We start from the raw sequence: 20,091 nt of genomic DNA on the forward strand, positions 1-20,091 counted from the left end.
TCACCTGTTCCCAGCACATAAAGTCGTGGTGTTTGGAGTTGGGAGGAACCGAGGGAAAGTCACTTTTTAGATAAGGCTCTGAAGCGCCAGGTCTAGTTTCAATCCACAAATGCGGCCAGCGGCGAGCAGGAGGAGGGAGGATTGGTCCGGCGGGGTGGCGGGGCCAGAGCAGGGCTCAGAGGCGTGGCCCAGGCTAGAGGGACGAGCCCAGGAAGGAGCGCAGAGGCGGGGCTAGGAGGGAGCAGGGGTGAATGGGGGCGTGGCCCGGGCGAGAGGGGCGTGGCTGTAGCTTAAGGGGTGTGGCCAGGGTGGAGGGCAGAGACTGGCACAGTTTGGTTGGGCGTGACCAGGGCAATACGTACGGACGTAGTGGGGCGTGGATCTGCCAGGTGGGGGCGTGGCCTCGACTGAGGGGCGTGGCCCTCATATATGGGGCGTAACAGGGCACGAGGGGGCGTAGCTCCGATGGCCGGACGTGCAGGCTGCGGATCCCCGTAGGCGAGCGAGCGGCTAGGTTCGTGATCTGGAGAGACGCTCAGGTAAGAACGGGTGGCCGAGAGGAGTGGGGGGCGACAAGGAACAGGCAGATCCAGACAGGGCCGTGATTCTTCCCACGACTCCCCGCTCTGGCGCACCGGGTTCCGAAGCTAGGAGAGCTGTTGATCCTGCGAGTATTGTCTGGGTCCCGGCAGGGCGCCCCGGAATACTGAGTGGGGCCTAATGGGGTGTCGAATTCCTCCACCCCAGCCCTCTTCCTCCACTATGGTTGTTACCAAACGGCTATCATCCTTTAAGGTTCTTTGCACAGGAGGCGATAACAGCTGTTCCAGAGAAAAGGGGGTGGGGGCGCGGGAGGGCACTTCCTTGGTGGGTAGGGTTGCCAAGGTTGGTTGAATCCAAATAACTCAAGAAAGTCCAGCCTGCTGTGAAATAGCTAGAGACAGGGGTAAGGGCGACAAATCTTGAGGTTGCGGTTCCAGAAACCGAGGCTCAGTAAACTGGAACTCCCTTAGATCTGCATTGTATCCGCACCGCCCACTATGCTAGGGGCTATGGAGAGACTCACAGCCACCCACCCCCAAGACAGGGTATCAGCATCACAACTGTGCCATGCGGGCAAATCTGAGCCTTCTTCACCCTGCAGTTCTTTCTTCTGGCCTTTTTGTTTTGTGCTCAGCCCTAAAGCTGAAGGAGAGGAACCTCCAAATACAAACCTTGTTGGTTTTCGTGATTCTTGTGGCATTCAATGTTAAATGCTTCTACCCCGAGGCTTGTGGCAATTGGTTAATATTGATGTCAGTGCCCTTCCCTCCTGTGTATTTTCACTGGGAAAGTTTGAGAGATAAGGGGAGTTGATGTGTACAACTTAGTTTGAAAAGAACTTGTTCTCTCCTAGCCACTGAAAACCGCGTTGCTTTCTGCTTCCCATTCTTCCTTTACTGATAATCTGGCCATCATTCTGCTGTTTAAAAGTCTTGCTAGAGTATGGAGACAAGTAGTCCTATTTCTGTGGTGAGAGAAGCTGCCCCAGAGCATACCCTTGAATTGTCCCTGCACATCTCTCAGGAGTGGCCACTCTTCTTGGGTATGTTGGAAGTGGAAAACCGTAAAGCTTTCTAGGAATATTTTTTACTCAGGTTTTTTTTTTTTTTTTTTTTTTAACCTCAGCATCAGGGTTGGAATTCACTGAAATGCCAAAAGCAGCAACGGCACTGTTCTCTGTGCCTGTACACACCTGCCCTCTTATCCCTGGAGCCAGGCAAAAAGCTGCAACCACTCACAATTGGAACGCAGTAAAGGTTGAGTGAATTGTGAGTGAATGAATGAATATGAATATTTGGGAAATTTGACGGAAAGGGGAAAATGCATTTCATTTCATTGGTGGCACTGGGCAATTAATTGCAGCACAAAGAGCAGTTATTAGAAACATATTTTGAAACCTTTGGCTACCACACATTGGGATCATGCTCCCAGGGAAGAAGTAGGTGAGAGGGGGAAGCTGAGCTTTCTCAGTCAAGATATCGCAACATAATCTCTAATTTAGATTTCAGGGAATTGCAAAAAGGCTTGTTGCCTTTTGAAATCAGGTGGTGATCAAAGGAAGGGTCCATCTGTTGAGAATGAAGGAATTTTTTTCCAATGTAATTGTAACCTTTAGTCAGAGTACATTCTTTTTTTTCTGTCTGTTTTGCCTACATATGAATGGTTTAATCAGGCAGAGTTCAAGCTACTTGTCATTTAATAAATACAAGATTTATGAATGATTCATTGAGGGCTTTCAGAATCTTTGTTTCCACACATTTCTAAGTCTGGAAAACAGCTAAGGGGCAGGTTAGCAAAATCCAAGGATATACATAAATCATCAGTGATGGCAAAGAGCATATAACACAGAAAGCTCCCATGTAGTCCATCGAGCCCAGGGACCCATCTTTATGGACAAACTTATGTACGGACAGACTCTCCCTGAAATACAGTAATCTATGGTATTAGTTGATTGTTATGTGCTGTGTTTGATGGTTAAACATTATTTTTGGTTTCACAAACGTGGGTTTTATGAATGCAGTGAGTAAGTTTAAATAACCAACTCTTAATAAGCTATAACTTTTTATTTAACAGAGAGGATAGACCTTAGGCCTGAACAAAAATAACCTCATGTGTTGTTATAGGTATCGCAATCTAGCATTAGCTAAATTGAATTTCTGTTTACTTGGATTTTCCTGGAACCTCCTCACCTGGATCTTCCAAGCTCTGTTACTTCCTTGATTGCCTTTGACTGTTTGTTCTCAGTCTCAGCATCTTTCATGGCTCCTTTTTGTGAGTCTCCCTTGATATACCTGTAACTGCTGGGAGGAGGGGATTCTCTTTCTATCTGTAGCTTCCTGACTGCTCCTGAGCACCAGGACTGTGTTGCCAACTCTCTCCTAGACCTTTCCTCTCAGCTGTCCCATTGACACCTTAAATCCAATATGATTAGAGGGCTGGGCGCCATGGCTCATGCCTGTACGCCTGTAATCCCACTTTGGGAGGCTGAGGCGGGTGGATCGTTTGAGGCCAGGAGTTTGAGACCAGCCTGGACAACGTGGCAAAACCCTGTCTCTACCAAAAATACAAAAATTAGCTGGACGTGGTGGTACGCCTGTGGTCCCAGCTACTTGGGAGGCTGAGGTGGGATGATCACTTGAGTGTGGGAGGCAGAGGGTACAGTGAGCCAAGATCGTGCCACTGCACTCCAGCGTGGGTGACAGAGACCCCATCTCGTTCTTTTTCTTTTTCTTTTTTTTTGAGACAGAGTCTCACCCTGTCACCTAGGCTGGATTGCAGCGGCACAATCTCGGCTGACTGCAACCTCCGCCTCCCAGGTTCAAGCGAGTCTCCTGCCTCAGCCTCCTGAGTAGCTGGGCTTATAGGCTTGCACCACCACGCACGGCTAATTTTGTATTTTTAGTGGAGATGGGGTTTTGCTCTGTTGGCCGGGCTGGTCTGGGACTCCTGCCATCAAGTGATCCACCCTCCTCGGCTTCCTAAAGTGCTGGGATTACAGGCGTGAGCCTCTGCACCTGACCCGGAGACCCTGTCTCAAAAAAAAAAAAAAAAAAAAAAATCCCATTTGATTAGAGGTATGACCTGCCATCATCTTTCCTTTCTCTGTTTCTCATGACAGGTTCTATTTTTTTTTTTTTTGAGACAGAGTCTTGCTCTGTCGCCCAGCCTGGAGTGCAGTGGCACGATCTCAGTTCACTGCAACCTCCACCTCCTGGGTTCAAGCAATTCTCTGCCTCAGCCTCCCGAGTACATGTGCCCACCACCATGCCCGGCTAATTTTTGTAGAGACGAGGTTTCACCATCTTGGCCAGGCTGATCTGGAACTCCTGACCTCTTGATCCACCTGCCTCGGCCTCCCAAAGTGCTGGGATTACAGATGTGAGCCACTGTGCCCGGCCTGACAAGTTCTATTTTTCTGTACAGGGATTCATCCTCATTTTACTGCCAGCATCACTCCAGCCATTAAATGAGGTCTTCCTCCACTTCTTCCTTTTATTCTCCTTTAACTGAGTGACAGACCCTACATTTTAAAAATCACAGTGGCTATCTTTGAATACCAAGTACCCTGTCCAACTCTACTGTCACTGCCCAGTTCAGTGCTTCATATTCTCTCACTCGGATTATTGGAGTTTCACTTCAAACTCCACATGCTTAAACCTGAGCTACTTATTTCCCACCCAAGACCTGTTTCTCCCACTGTCTCCCCTATCTCAGTTTATGGTAACTTTATCTTTCCAGTTGTGTAGACCAAGAATCTTCCAGTAATCCTTAACTCCTTTCTTTCACATCTTATGGGCTGTATATTCAAGATATATCAAAATTCAACCACTTCTTACCACCTCTACTATGACATCTCTGGATTAGTTCAAGCCTTGGATTATCCCTAAAGGGTTTTCCTACTTCTTTCCTACTTCCTGCTTCTTTCCTGTTCCTCTGTGTCTCTACTCCCCAAGGCAATTTTCAATAAGACACGCTGTGATGTTTTTCTGTTTTTTGGGGTTTTTTTTGAGACAGAGTCTCGCTCTGTCACTCTGATGCCAGGCTGGAGTGCGGTGGCGCAATCTCAGCTCACTACAACCTCCACCTCCTGGGTTCAAGCGATTCTCCTGCCTCAGCCTCCCGAGTAGCTGGGATTACAGATGTGTACCACCATACCTGGCTAATTTTTGTATTTTTAGTAGAGTCGTGGTTTCACCATGTTGGCCAGACTGGTCACGAACTCCTGACCTCCAGTGATCCTCTCCTCCTGCCTCCACCTCCCGAAGTACTGGAATTACACGCATGAGGCAAGAAGCCCAGCCTGAGTGATCTTTTAAAAATGTAAATTACTGTATGTAAATGTAAAATGTTACTGCTCTGCTCGGAAACCTCCATTGTCTCCCCTTTTTAGTTAGAGCAGTGGTTTTCAGCCTGTGGTAACCCTATTCCCCTCCCCCAGGGGACATCTGGCAATATCTGTAGATATTTTTTGTTGTAACAACTCTGGTATAGGGTGGAACTGGCATCTATTGGATGCTAGCCAATACTGATGCTGCTAAACACCCTACAATGCACATGACATTCCCCCACAACCAAGAGTCATCTGATCAAAAATGTCAACAGTTCCAAGACTGAGAAACCCTAACTTAGAGAAAGAACCCTTGCAGTAGCCCAGAAGTCTTGATCTGTCATCCATTGCCTGTGAACCTCATCTCCTACTGCCTTCCTCCTGGTTCACTCTACTCCTGCCATATTGGCCTCCTTACTATCCCTTGAATATGCCAGACATACGCCCACTTCAGGATCTTTGCCCAGGCAGTTCCCCATGCCTGAAATGTCCTTCCTTTAGATAGCCATGTAATTAATTCCCTACCTCCTCCAATCCTTTGCTCAAATTTTGTCCTCTCAACGAGGCCTCCTGTGAACAATATATTTAAAAATATAACACCCTCTCTCAAGTGGCACTCCAAATTCATCTTACCCTGCTCCACTTTTTACTAGACATATTCAAATTGTCTCTACAACTGACTTGTTTATTACATTTGTTGTTTATTACCTGTATCCTCTACTAAAATGTGAGCTCCACAAGGGTAAGGGCTTTGTTCTGTTCCCCAATGAACCTAGAACCATGTTTCATACTTAATAGATGTTCAGTTGATATCTTAATGACAACAAGAATAAAAGAGTGATAGATTGAATGAAGGATGGTTAAAGGAATCACCTCCTCACTGACTTTCCTGGCTCCACTCGCTCCCATCCATCCCGTACTCCATTGTCAGAGTCATCAGAAACCATCACAGCTTTCTCCTATACCCATGGAATAATATCCAAAAGACTTCCAGTCTCTTGGAAGTTCATATTCCCCAAATTAATCTCAAATCCTCATCTAGCCCCACCCCCTGCTGCATCCCCTGGGCATCTGCTTGGCCAGTGCATTGACAAATACTAATAGCAGACTTGGAATGATGGGAAGTTCAGAAATACTCTTGGCTTTCTTTCAGAAAAACAGGTTTGAGGTTTGTGGGTTTTCGTTTTTGTTTTGTCTAAAGGAGAAAAAGAAAATCTTCAGAGTCAGGGTCCCCTGCAGTGAGATCAGCACCATTCTGGGGCACAGATAGAGGTTCAGACTTTTGGACCACTACAAGCAATCTACCACTGAGTGTGAAGGAGAATGACCGAGAGGGTGAAGGTGAGGGTGAAGTCAGGCCCTCTGGAGCCCTCCTGACCCCTAACCCTAGAGAGTCAGTCTGGACGTACAGGAGAAACTTCCTCTAGGCCAGGCGTCATTGGCCTCCAGCCTTGGTGTCATGCAGACAGTGTGATTGCAGAATGCAGGGCAGTCCTCAAGGCATGACCATGGCCCTGGCCGTCAACCCCAGCCTGCCATGCCTCAGTGCTTTCCGGATGGCTCTCTGTGGAGCAGAGTCAAGGGTCATTTCCCAGGTGTCTCTGAGTGCCATGCTAGCAGGCCTCAGACCCACCCCCCACCAACAGCCTCTTGTGCAGGGCCCTGTCCCTTGGCCTCATGTGTGTTCACTCATCTGTTTATACAGCTCTCCTGGCTGGTGGCCATGCCCTTGGCCTTGTCTTATCACAACCTTTCCTTTGAAGGCAAAGCCCACATATCCTTTCTGTTGACTTTGCATTGTAGTTGCCATCAGCTTCCCAAAATTACTATGTCTCATTCTAACTCGATTGTGAGCAAGAAAGGAGGCCTTTTCCACTTGTTTGCCCACATTCCCCTGACACTGGAATTGTTTATTGAGTAAACCTAAGGTTCTTCCCATTTTGACTCCAATTGTTCTCTTCGGCATTGGGGCCTAATCATCCCCTGCCGCCTCCTCATCATCGGGGAAGGTTCCCCTGTCCATCCCTCTGCCTTTGCCTCCCTGTTAAATTGTCTCTCTCCTACGATACATTTTTCAGATGCCACCCTTCCCTGAAACTTAGAGCCCCTGCGCCATATATTCTCATTGCACTAAATCAAGGCTGTCATCGTGTCCAACTTTGATTAAGAAATTTCTGTTTAGGGCCAGGCACGGTGGCTCACACCTGTAATCCCAGCACTTTGGGGGGCCAGGGTGGGCAGATCACCTGAGGTCAGGAGTTTGAGACCAGCCTGGCCAACATGGTGAAACCCCATCTCTACTAAAAATACAGAAATTAGCCAGGCATGGTGGCAGGCGCCCGTATTCCCAGCTACTCTGGAGGCTGAGGCAGGAGAATTGCTTGAATCTGGGAGGCGGAGGTTGCAGTGAGCCGAGATCATGCCACTGCACTCCAGCCTGGGTGACAGAGCAAGACTCTGTTTCAAAAAAGAAAAGAAAAGAAAAGAAATATCTGTTTAATTATACTAAGTAAAATAAGCCAGTCACAGAAGGACAAATACTGTATGATCCCACTTACGTGGGGTACCTAGAATAGGCAAATAAATACACAGAGACATAAAGTAAAAGAGATTGCCAGGGGCTAAGGGATAGAGGAGGAGTTCTTGTTTAGTGAGTACGTAGTTTATGTTGGGGATGATGAAAAAGTTTTGGGTACAGAGGGTGGTGATGGTTGCACAACATTATGAATGTATTTAATGCCACTGAATTTGTACATTTGCAGCTGGTTAAAATGATAACTATTATATATGTTTTATCACAATTTTTAAAAAGGTAACAAAAAAGAAGTATTTGTTTAAATAGTTTTTCTTTGTAGATTGCAAGCTTGTGGGAGTGGGGAAAGAGCATGATCTTTTCGTCTTTACACAAGCACAGTGCTCGACATGAGATAATCGCTCACTGTTGTTTCAGTTCAGGACTGGAAATCAATGGAAGAACAGTTAAGGCAAGCTTTCCCCATATCTTTTAGAAGGTTTTGAAATTTCATTTTAATGTCAAATCAGTTTTATCAGAGGGAATCCTGATTAGTTGCAATTGTTTGTTTGGGGATATTTATTGGCTTTAAAAGAAAACAAAAAAAGATGCTAAAAGTCATCCAAAATGGCTATTTTCTTAGCTTTTTGCATTTATATGACGGGTAGCATTTTAACAAAATCAATTTGAGTAATAATAACTTGTATTTATGTAACAGCAGCTTTTTCAGAGAGCTTTCATAGCTTGCACCATTTGAAGCCACAGAAAGCGTCAACTTCTTGTTTTTTTGTTGTTGTTTTTTTTTTGAGATGGAGTCTCGCTCTGTCACCCAGGCTGAAGTGCAGTGGCACGATCTCGGCTCACTGCAGCCGGCACCTCCCGGGTTCAAGCAATTTTCCTGCCTCAGCCTCCTGAGTAGCTGGGACTACAGGTGCATGCCACCACGCCCAGCTAATTTTTTGTATTTTTAGTAGAGATGGGATTTTACCATGTCGGCCAGGATGGTCTCGATCTCCTGACCTCATGATCCACCCGCCTCCCAAAGTGCTGGGATTACAGGCATGAGCCACCGCACCCAGCTGAACTTCTTGTATAGTGTAACTGAGCAAATATTTTTCCTGCTCCTTGGGTTCTAGATTCTTGCATAAATTTAAGGGTGTACTTTAAGCATTAATCTTAACCATTTCAGTTCACATTATTGTAACCACTCAAGGGATTCTTCCTGCCTGCTGCACAAAGAAAGACCATGGGGCATTGTAACCGCCCAATGGGTTCACCTTGCCCGCTGCCTGGACAGAATCGATTTACCAAGACAGGGGAATTGCAGTGGAGAAAGAGTAATTCACATAGTGCCGACGGTGTGGGAGACCAGAGTTTTATTATTACTCAAATCAGTCTCCCTGAGCATCCAGGGATCAGAGTTTTTAAAGATAATTTCACGGGTAAGGGCTTGAGAAGTGGGGAGTGCTGATTGTTCAGGTTGAAGATGGAATTATATGGGGTTGAAGTGAGGTTTTCTTGCTGTCTTTTGTTCCTGGGTGGGATGGCAGAACTGATTGAGCCAGATTACGGGTCTGGGTGGTGTCAGCTGATCCATCGAGTACAGGGTCTACAAAATATCTCAAGCACTGATCTTAGGTTTTACAATAGTGATGTTATCCCAAGGAGCATTTTGGGGAGGTTCAGACTCTTGGAGCCAGAGGCTGCACAACCCCTAAACTGTAATTTCTAACCACTAGCTAAGTTGTTAGTCCTGCAAAGGCAGACTCATCCCCAGGCAAGAAGGGGGTCTTTTTGGGAAAGGGCTGCTATCAATTTTGTTTCAGAGTCACACGATGAACTGAATTCTTTCCAAAAGTTAGTTTGGCCTACGTCCAGGAATGAACAAGGTCAGCCTAAAGGTTAGAAGCAAGATGGAGTTGATTAGGTCTGATTTTATTCACTGTCATAATTTCCTCAGTTATAATTTTGCAAAGGCAGTTTTAGCATTGTAGTAAAGAAAGAGTTTAAGTAGACATGAGGCTGGCCACACCATGTGGGAGGTGGAATTAGTACTGAAATAATCTCCTCCAAAGCTCATAGGTTACGGGTTTTTCAAAGGCGGTTTAGGGGAATGGGTGGGGGTGGCTAGGCTTGCTGCTGATGTTTGAGGAGGAGATGAGATCAAAGTGTCCTTTGACTTCAAAAATACAATGAGGGATAAGTTGATAGGATGTCTGGGAATTTGCTTCAAAATAAGCTGGGGAGGAAAAATGGCAGGAGGGGGGGTAGAAGAAGTATAAATAAAACTTGATTGGCCATGAACAGACAATTGTTGAAATGGAATATTGGGTACGTGGGTGGTTTTATTATAGTGTTCTCACTATACTTGTATAAAATTGAAGTTTTCCATAATAAAGTTTTTATTAGTTAAGAAAAACAAAGCACAGTGAGATTCTAAATTGAAGTTGCCAATGGCCTATTGTTAAGTCTGCTCAGTTAATTCAGTTAAGGAAGTTATTTGAAAACAAGGGTGCTAATGGCGCGGCTTCGTTTTCTGGGGTAAATACCCTGGATTTGGTGTCTCAACACGGAGAAGATTAACAACACGGACACACACATGGAGTTCAGGAGAGGAAAGTTTAATAGGCAGAAGAAAGGAGAGAGGAGAGCAGCTCTTTCTCTTGTGAGAGAGGCGCCCAAAAATGGGAAAAGTGGCAGACTGCAGCAGATTTTATAGGCAGGCTTGAGGAAGCGGTGTCTGATTTACATAGGGGCCACAGATTGGTTCGACCAGGTGTGACATTTACATAGCACGCGGGAAGGCTGGTTGCCCCACCCTAAATTTATTTTGCAAAGGGGCTTTCTACTTGGCCAGTGCCATCTTGTCCGCTCCTTACTGTACACTTGGCTGGCAAAGGGAAGATGGAGCCGCCATTTTGAACATGCCTAGTCCTAAGTAGTAGTTTTCTATTGGCACAACTGCCAGCATTCACCTGTGCAAGCTTCCAGCTTGCTTGTCTATGTCTGCAGCTCAATTTTACAGGCTGCTCTTTGTTAGAAAAGAAAGTGATTTGGGGGCTGCTTTTTATTAAAAGGAAAACCTTACTGAGGACTCCTATACCCTCACTATCTGTCTAAGTAATTTCTTCTTAACTCCTATATCACTATTATTTAGCTCAAGTCACCATCAAGATAATCCCTTGAAAGTTGATTACCAGTCCATGTTTGATATCCTGAGTCAAACATTTGTATCTCTTAAATAAGGTGCATTTTGACATACATGCTCCATTTAAAAACGTATATACGCAAACACACACATAAAACTATAAGCAGGCCAGATGCAGTGGCTCACACCTGTAATCCCAGCACTTTGCGAGGCCGTTAAGCAGGAGGATTGCTTGAGTCCAGGAGTTGGAAACCAGCCCAGGTAATATAGTGAGAACCCCCCCAACCCCCATCTCTTAAAAAAAAATAAAGTTAGCCAGGGATGGTCGGGCACAGTGGCTCACACCTGTAATCCCAGCACTTTGGGAGGCTTGAGGTGGGAGGATCACTTGAGATCAGGAGTTCAAGACCAGCCTGGCCAACATGGTGAATTCCTATCTCTATGAAAAATACGAAAAAGAGCCTCTGCACAGGCCGGAGGGAAAGAAAGAAGTTGGAAGGCCTGAAGCCCACCTAGCTGGTGGGCAGGCAGGAGTGTAAATGGATGTGAGGCTGAGATCTTAGCAGGCTCAGAGCACATGGCCTTGCAGCCACACCACAGTCATGGTTGCACAAATGATGTCCTGAACATCTGTTTGAATGTGTCTCAAATACTTAGACTAAACACTTCTAAATCTGTAGTGGAATGAATGTGTAACCAAGAAGAATTGATTTTTTTTTTCAAAATTTCAGAATGGAATAGGGATAGTTTTCAGGGAAAATGGATGAAGCAGTATTGTGGTGGGGAAAGTGTTCAAAGTTAATATTACCATAATTTCAGAACACCATAGTGAATACCTTGGAAAGCATCATCTTCATCTTCTGAGACTTTGACTGTGACCATGTGAAAGGTAGAGAGAGAATTCAGGATTAACTTTGTTTTCCCATGTTCAAGGGCCATTGTGTTACACCTAAAATTGGCAAAAAGTCATAGATTATATTTAAGCTCAGATTTCAAAACTGCCCATGACTATTTTGGCAGGATGTATCTTGGGTTTTTTGTTTTGTTTTTGTTTTTGTTTTTTTGTTGTTGTTGTTTTGTATGCAATCTAGATGCAGATGTTTGTTTTTAGTCAGACAGCCTGGAGGGAGCTTTAATGTTGGGGTTCTTCGTACATGTAAATACCATGCTGGATAATTAATTGGGATTTCCTGGAGCAATGTTTTTTTTTTATTTTAAGAAACTGTACTTTAAACAGTTTTTCATTCTTGTGGATAAAGAGAAGCTTTTCTCTGGATTTCTAATATTTGCCAACCCTGAGGGAAACGCAAAGCATGTGAGTCAGTCCTCAGGACCCTCCCTGCCCTCCACTGAGGGGACCAATGAGTTTGAGGAACAAGAGTGGATAAACCGTTGACTCTCATCTGCCCTCCCTCCCTCCACCTCAGGGTGTGTACTGCTAGTCTGAATATTGTCCTACTTAGAGGTTTCTCCATCATCTTAAGTTTCTGTTGTTTACAGCTTTCCCTCCTCTGCCCTCATCCCTCTAGATTATTAAGTTCCTGCAACTTAACTGGGAACTGATCAAGATTTCAAGCTAAAGATGGTGGTGATGAACAGCCTGAGGGTCATTCTTCAAGCCTCTCCAGGCAAATTGCTGTGGAGAAAGTTCCAGATTCCGAGATTCACGCCAGCGAGGCCCTGCAGCCTCTATACTTGTACTTACAAAACCCGGAACCGAGCCTGTGAGTACACCACTTCCTTAAAGAGAACAAAAAGGGCTCCAGCCTGAGTGACAGAGTGAAATCTCATCTCTTAGAAAAAAAGAAAAAGGAAAAGAGGGAGCAAGTGTGTAAGAGCAAAAATACTCGTCTTTATAATAATCACACTTGTTAAACATTTGTAGCTATGCTGTCTTTGGCTTTCCAGTGTAGGATTATATGCCTTATGAACTGTGAGAATAACTGTTTCTCTATTGATTCATGAAAGTAAATGTAGAATGTTCTTTCTTGACTAATTTTAGCATGTTAAAATGATGTCATTCAGAAACTGGACAGGAGACAGATCCCGGTTTTTAATATTTTGGAACCTGTTGTTTATTATTTCTTGGTAGCAATTGTCTTTTTTTTTCTTTTAAACAAAGTTTGATGCACAAACCACAAATTATTTCTGGGAACCTTAAGTTTCTGGAAGTTGCATGTAAATGTTTGTAAACAGTTTACTAGCTTCAACGTTCTGGAATATTCTGTCCTGGGTTAGGAATTACTGAGTTAATTCTAGCTGATCAGTTTGCAAGTGTGTGCTCTGCTGTAAGGATGGAAGATTGAGTGAGGCAGGAAATGGTCTTCCTCATACCTCTCTCATCTCGTTCCCCTCCTGGAAATACAAGGCATTGCCCATGTCCGGATGTGGCAGGGATTCTCCACTGCTGCATGATGGACATTGAGGATGGATGATTGTGTGTTGTGGGGAGTTGTCCTGTGCCCTGGAGGGTCTTTAGCAGCATTTCTGGCCTCTGCCTACTAGTTGCTAGTAGCACCCTCATGAAGCTATAACAACCAAAACTGTCTGCAGACATTGCCAAACATGCTCTGCATGACTGCCCTAGAGAGGGCAGTTGAGAGAATGGGAAAGGATAATGTGTGTATTTGTGGACAGATAACTTTGAGTTAATGGAGAGATGAAATGGCTAAGTATTATCATTAAGGAGGAATTTTTCATGTTTTCCATTATTTGAAAAACATTGGCACAGAGTTTTCAAATGCTGGGCTGCACTGAGGTCTAGGTTTCTCCAGTTGAGTGTTTATTTTCTTTGACCCCATATGCACATAATAAAAAGATTGAGTAAGAATGGAATGCTTGTAAATTAGTAATGCTAATCTAGCTACATCCAAGGGCTTGAAACTGCTCCACAAATATATTTTCACTGTAAGTTTATTTTGTTTCCTTCAACATCGACTGTGTTCTTTTTCAAATAAACGGACCAGAGGCATAATAAATTTCTGGTTGCTAGGTGTGGTTTCCTAAAAACATGCCACATCCTACCGAGACTGGCTTATTCTGAACACTGGCACTTTGTGGTCTAGGGTTTATTTTGGAAAGTATTAGTAGTTTTGCTTTTTTTTTTTTTTTTTTTGACAGTTGAAATTAAACATCCAAATCCGGTATGCATATGTAGTTAGGATAGTTTGCTGCTTTTAGTGCTGACAAAGAAAAAACAAACAGTAGTGGCTTCAGGAGGGGCAGCTTTACTTAGTGAATTTCCCACAACAGATGACATGTTCTTGTTTCTAAGTTACTAGGAAAAACAGGGGACAGTCACCGTTTGATTTTGTTTGTAGCGTATTACACTGTTCCAACCTGTTTGCCCCAAGAATAATATTGTGTTCTTTGCTGCTCTGGGCCTTTGAGCAGGTCCTATTTCTATATTCTGGACCCTCATCTGCTCAATTGTAAAGACAATTCTCATTGTTTCTGACAGCTCAGTACCCCAACAGAAGGCCAGTATACACTTGTGACCAAGAATGGCCCCAGATTCTTGAGGGTTTGAAAAGATAACATGTGTTAATGAAAAAAGCCAAATTCTGAAATATTTGAAGAGGTTCATTCTGAGCCAAATATGAGTGACTGTGGCCCATATGAGTGACTCAAGCCCATGTGGCCTTGTGGCTTCAAGAGGTCCTGAGAACACATGCCCAAGGTGGTTGGATTACAGCATGGTTTAGGGAGACGAAAGTTACAGGCAAGACATAAATCAATACATGTAAGGTATACATTGTGAGGACGAAACTCTGATTTTTTTTTTTATCTTGCCCAAATTCCTATCTAAGGGGTCTGGGGAGTCATGCCCCACAAATCATAAATTCTCACCAGATGGGTTTTATTCAACCCTATATATCGTGATTTACTTTCCAAGCTGACTTTGGCATAACATTACAAGACAAAGAAGAAAATCAAAATATTTTACCCTAAAACATGTTTCTCTGCCGTATTTTGAAATAGCCCTGCAAAGCTGTTCTGTGTGGGGGAAAATTTGTATCTGTAAAGAATCTCTGTTAACATAGCTAGATCTTTTTTTCTAGACCCTCCCAATCCTAAAGAGATCAACAAAGATCTGAATAGGAGATATTTCTCATCTATTGTCTCTAAGGGCAGCCACTATAAGACTTCAAAAGAACTTTGGTCTCCACAATCTTTATCTTAACCTGAACATTCCCTTCCTACCAATCCCAGGTCTTTAGACAAACTCAACCAATTGTCAACCAGAAAATGTTTAAATTTACCTATAGCCTAGAAGCTCCCCCCAACCCCCACCCCAGCTTTGAGCTGTCCTGCCTTTCTGGACCAAACCAATGCATTTCTTAAATGTATTTGATTGATGTCTCATGCCTCTCTAAAATGTATAAAAACAAGCTGTACCCTGAGCACCATGGGCACATGTTCTCAGGTCCTCCTGTGGGCTGTGTCACAGGCCACAGTCACCCATATTTGGCTCAGAATAAATCTCTTCAAATATTTTACAGAGTTCGACTCTTTTCGTCAACACTTGGTTTGGCCTGGAAAGGTAGGACATCTCTAAGCAGGGGCTTACAGGTCATAAGTAAGTGGATTCAAAGATTTTCTGTTTGGCAGTTGGTTGAAAAAGTTAAGCTTTGCCTAAAGAGTTGAAGTCAACTGAAAGAAATGCTTGAGTTAAGATCAGGGGGATTGTAGAAGCCAAGGTTCTTGTTATGTAGCAGGCTTCAGAGAGATTAGATGGTAAACATCTCTTATGGGACCTTAAAAGGTGTCACATCTCTCCTGGATCAGGAAAAGACCTGGAAAGGGACAGGGGCTCTCTACAGAATGCACATTTCTCCCACAAGGGATGGCTTTGCAGGGCCATTTCAAAATATGTCAAAGAAATATATTTTGGGGTGAGGCTGGGTGCAGTGACTCATGCCTGTAATCCCAGCACTTTGGGAGGCCAAGGCAGGTGGATTACCTGAGGTCAGGAGTTCAAGATCAGCCTGGCCAACATGGTGAAACCCCATCTCTACTAAAAATACAAAAATTAGCCAGGTGTGGTGGTACGCACCTGTAATCCCAGCTACTCAGGAGGCTGAGGCAAAAGAATCACTTGAACCCAGGAGGCAGAGGTTCTAGGTGAGCTGAGATCACGCCATTGCACTCCAGCCTGGGCGACAAGAGCGAAATTCTCTCCCAAAAAATAAATAAATAAATTTTGGGGTAAAATACTTTGATTTCTTTCAGAGCCTGCTGTCTGTCATGTGATGCTATACCAAGGTCAGGTTGGAGTTAGGTATTTTATTGCTACAAAGATTCTGTATGTCAGTCTTATGATCTCTATTTGAGTGTTAATGCTGGTGAGTTGTGCCTAAACTCTAAAAGCAGGGGATATAATGAGGCATGCCCAACCTCTCTTCCCCTCATGGCCTGAACTAGTTGTTCAGCTTTCTTTGGGATCCCCCTGGCCAGGGTAGGGGGGATCCATTCAGTCCGTTGGGGAGCTTAAATTTCATTTCTGGTTCGCATGTGCAAAGTCCTTAGCTAGTGATGTCACACAGTGAGGACTCAGTGTTGGCAGCTACTTCTAGTACTACAATTGTTATCCTCACCGTAGGCTCAGTGCCTGTCTCAGATGTTTAAATCTGACCATTTTAAGAGGAGCCAAAGCAAAATAAGGAGTGAATGAAAGTAGAAGGTTGTGGCAAATTCGGAAAGCAGCATTTCAGGTCAACCCTGTGCTCTGTGCTCATCATATCTTTGAATCTTTGGCTGTCAACTCAGATTGCTGTTTGCTGTTATCTCAGGTAGCAGACAGTAACTGTTGATAGTCCTAACTTTGGAGACTTGTAATATAATAAGATAAAGATAAAAGCCTATACCTATTATCCAATGTGGAAATAAAATCAGTTTCCCTTAGGTATCATCTAGTGAAATTTAGTCTAATGGTCACATAAAAAGATTTAGGCATGAGATCTTAGACCATAGGAAAGTGCATTTAATAATTCTTAATTGAATGAAATATAAAGAATATTAGGTAAAATGGAAATGATACTGATTTGTTATTCCAATGATTCTTAATGTTGATGATCTCCCTACTTGTAGAAGAAAGAGAAACGTGTTAGGATAATAGGGACTAAAGAAGCCAGCAGTGTATAAAATGTAGCCACTAACCCCATGTGGGTATTTACATGTACATTTAAATTCATTAAATTTTTATAGCTGCATATGCCTAGATCTTAATATACTGGACATTTCTATCATCAGAGAAAGTTCTATTTGACAGCAGTAATCTGTATCATAACTGTACTGTGTTTGAAAGTTATTCTATTATTTCCCCAATTAATTTTGAAGAATACAAATAAAGCCTGGAGAGTAAGAAAAAGCTTGTTTTGCAGTGTTTTCACAAAGAATTCTGAAATATAGACTCAGGATGCCCCTAGATTGTCTTTTATTAACATGCAAATAACCTTGAGAAAAAATGAGCTGATTAAGAGCCACTTAGAATTGCATTAATGGCCTCAGGGTTGTCTTCAGCTGCCTGGGACTGACAAATAGCCCTGGAACTGACCATCAGGAAATGTAGGCTTTAGTCTCCTGTGCTGGTAACTGCACAGGTATCCTGTGGCTAATGGACTCGGCATCCAAGTTCCTTTTGTAGCCCTAATGATGCTCTAACAAGGCAATTTGTGATTCTGCAATCATCCTCAACCAAGTCATATGGAGGCTCCCTGTGTACACACCCATCACTGCATTAAGGCCAAGGCCTACACAGTTATCTTCAGTAACATGAGGAAGTAGCACATCCCTCATAAAAAGGGCAGTGCATAGCAAGGGACCAGATAAAAAGCACATGAGGGTATAAGGCAATGCTTTCCGGTAGATAAATAACGTAAGCCACAAATATGAGCCATATGGGTCATTCTATATTTTCTAATAGGCCAGGTACAGTGAGTGGCTCATGTCTGTAAGCCCAGGAATTTGGGAGGCCAAGGTGGGACAATCGCTTGAGGCCAGGAGTTTGAGACCTGCCTGGGCAGCATAGCAACACCCTATCTCTACAATAAAATAAAATAAAAATATGAGTAATTCTATATTTTGTAATAACTGCATCTTAAAAAGTGCAAGTAAACACGTCAAATTAATTTGACTAATATACTTTATTTAACCAAATATATCTAAAATATTATCACTTTAACATGAAATGAATATAAGAATTATAAATGAAATTTTAATATTATTTATTTTGTACTGAGCCTTCGAAGTTCCTGGTATTGTACATTTATATAGTACAATCTCAATTTAGACTAGCACACAGGGACAGTGCTACCATATTGGGGAGCTCAGGAACAGAGAGAATAGGTGTTGAGGAGTAAGAACAGATGAAAGATGCTTTATTTAAGGTGGGAGTGTCAGAGAAGGGGCTTGAACTGACCTTGAAAGCCTAATAGAATTTTAAGGAACAAATGAATAACAGATAGATACGATTAGGTGAACCTAAGAGGTGTTCAGGGTAAACCAGCTTGCCTGGTAGAGAGATGGTGGCTGTGAGGTAATGGGTAGAGAGTCTTGGTATCAATTTGTTTGGTTTTCTGTATCAGTAAAATAAGCATTTAGTACCTCTTCTGTGCCTTGTACCAAGTGAAGCCCTGGAGACTATAGAAAAAGTGGAGGACACAGACCTCATGGGCTTGGAGTTGACACAGGCCCTTTGGGCAGATAAAGCAAACCCAGATTACCTGAGGAATGGCTGGATGCTAAATGGTGTGAAAGCAAATTCAGTGTGTGTTCAGAAAAGGCAAAGCTCGGAGTGGTTGGAGAATATGTCATCAGGGAGATAAGACTTGAACTGGAAAAGATTTCTATAAGTGTTAAGAAAAAGGAAGGGCTTCTAAGCACAAGCCAAAGTGGGGCTAAAGGCCAGGCATGGGGACTCATGCCTGTAATCCTAGCACTTTGGAAGGCCAAGACAGGAAGATAGCTTGAGCCCAGGAGTTCAAGACCAGCCTGGGCAACATAGCGAGACCCTATCTCTACAAAAAGTTTTATTAAAAAAATTTTTAGCCGGGCACGGTGGCTCACGCCTGTAATCCCAGCACTTTGGGAGGCCAGGATCACGAGGTCAGGAGATCGAGACCATCCTGGGTAACAAGGTGAAACCTCGTCCCTACTAAAAATACAAAAATTTAGCCAGGTGTGGTGGTGGGCACCTGTAGTCCCAGCTACTCGGGAGGCTGAGGCAGGAGAATGGCATGAATCCGGGAGGCGGAGCTTGCAGTGAGCCGAGATCGCACCACTGCTCTCCAGCCTGGGCAACAGAGTGAGACTCCGTCTCAAAAAAAAAAAAAAGTTTTTAAAAACCAAAGTAGACACCTGTAATCCCAGCACTTTGGGAGGCCAAGGCAGGTGGATCATGAGGTCAGGAGTTCAAGACCAGCCTGGCCAAGATGGTGAAACTCCATCTCTACTAAAAATACCAAAAATTAGGCCAAGTGCGGTGGCTCACACCTGTAATCCCAGCACTTTGGGAGGCCGAGGCGGGCAGATTACAAGGTCAAGAGATCGAGACCATTCTGGCTACTGAAGACATGGTGAAACCCCGTCTCTACTAAAAAATAGAAAAATTAGCTGGGCGTTATGGTGGGTGCCTGTAGTCCCAGCTACGTGGGAGGCTGAGGCAGGAGAATCACTTGAACCTGGGAGTCGGAGGTTGCAGTGAGCTGAGATCACGCCACTGTACTCCAGCCTAGCGACAGAGCAAGACTCTGTCTCAAAAACAAACAAACAACAACAACAACAACAACAAAACCCACAAAAATTAGCCGGGCATGGTAACAGGCACCTATAATCCCAGCTACTCGGGAGGCTGACACAGGAGAATTGCTTGAACCCAGGAGGCGGAGGTTGCAGTGAGCCGAGATCGCGCCACTGCACTCTAGCCTGGGTGACAGAGCAAGACTCCATCTGGAGAAAAAAAAAAAAACCCAAAGTAGACATAAACTTGTGTAGGTAGGCAGTTGTAAGAAGAGTAGCATGCTAAGGGGAATAGCATGACAAGAAATGTAGCATAGGAACACCAGAGTTTGGGAAGAACGAGGAAAATGAGATTAGATAAGTGAGATGGGTTCTAATAGGAAAACCTGGGCATTGAACATAGAAGTTACAACTTGATATACTGTCTTTAGCATAGGAGCAATGTGACAAAGGTGGTTATTTAGGAAAATTGCTGAGTGGCAGAACTCAGGAGTAGAGGATAGTTAGAAAAGAGGAAAAGTAACCAAGAGGCTTTGTATGAAGTCTGGGGGTTAGGGTTCTGAACTAGGCTGCTGTTCTGGGCAAGGTGAAGAAGAGATAAACCTGAATGATTCTTAAAGAAAAATAATGAAATAAAGCAAAAAGGAGAAGCGAACTGACTTATTCTGTTTGGGCTGCTATAACAAAGTACCTCAGACTGGATAATTTACACAAAACAGAAATTTGTTGCTCACAGTTCTGGAAGTCCAAAAAACCAAGGTGTAGATTCAGTGTCTGATGAGGGTTCTCTTTGCTTCAAAGAATTTGCCTTCTTGCCGCATC

At 43.8% G+C, this 20,091-nt stretch overlaps 1 protein-coding gene across 2 annotated transcripts in view; it reads left to right on the forward strand.

The window, feature by feature from the left end:
• The first annotated feature begins 425 nt into the window (after window positions 1-425).
• CA5B (carbonic anhydrase 5B) overlaps window positions 426-20,091 on the forward strand; it is a 51,121-nt gene continuing 31,455 nt past the window's right edge. For both annotated transcript variants that reach the window (XR_010119592.1, XM_055269248.2), the window contains exons 1-2: window positions 426-539; window positions 12,060-12,254. Coding sequence is in view for 1 of the 2 variants with exons in the window: in XM_055269248.2 (XP_055125223.1) it covers window positions 12,113-12,254 (142 nt within the window). In the remaining variant the exon portion in view is untranslated. The remainder of the gene's footprint in view (window positions 540-12,059; window positions 12,255-20,091) is intronic.

The sequence above is a fragment of the Symphalangus syndactylus genome, chromosome X (genome assembly GCF_028878055.3).
Source record: "Symphalangus syndactylus isolate Jambi chromosome X, NHGRI_mSymSyn1-v2.1_pri, whole genome shotgun sequence".
NCBI lineage: Eukaryota > Metazoa > Chordata > Mammalia > Primates > Hylobatidae > Symphalangus > Symphalangus syndactylus.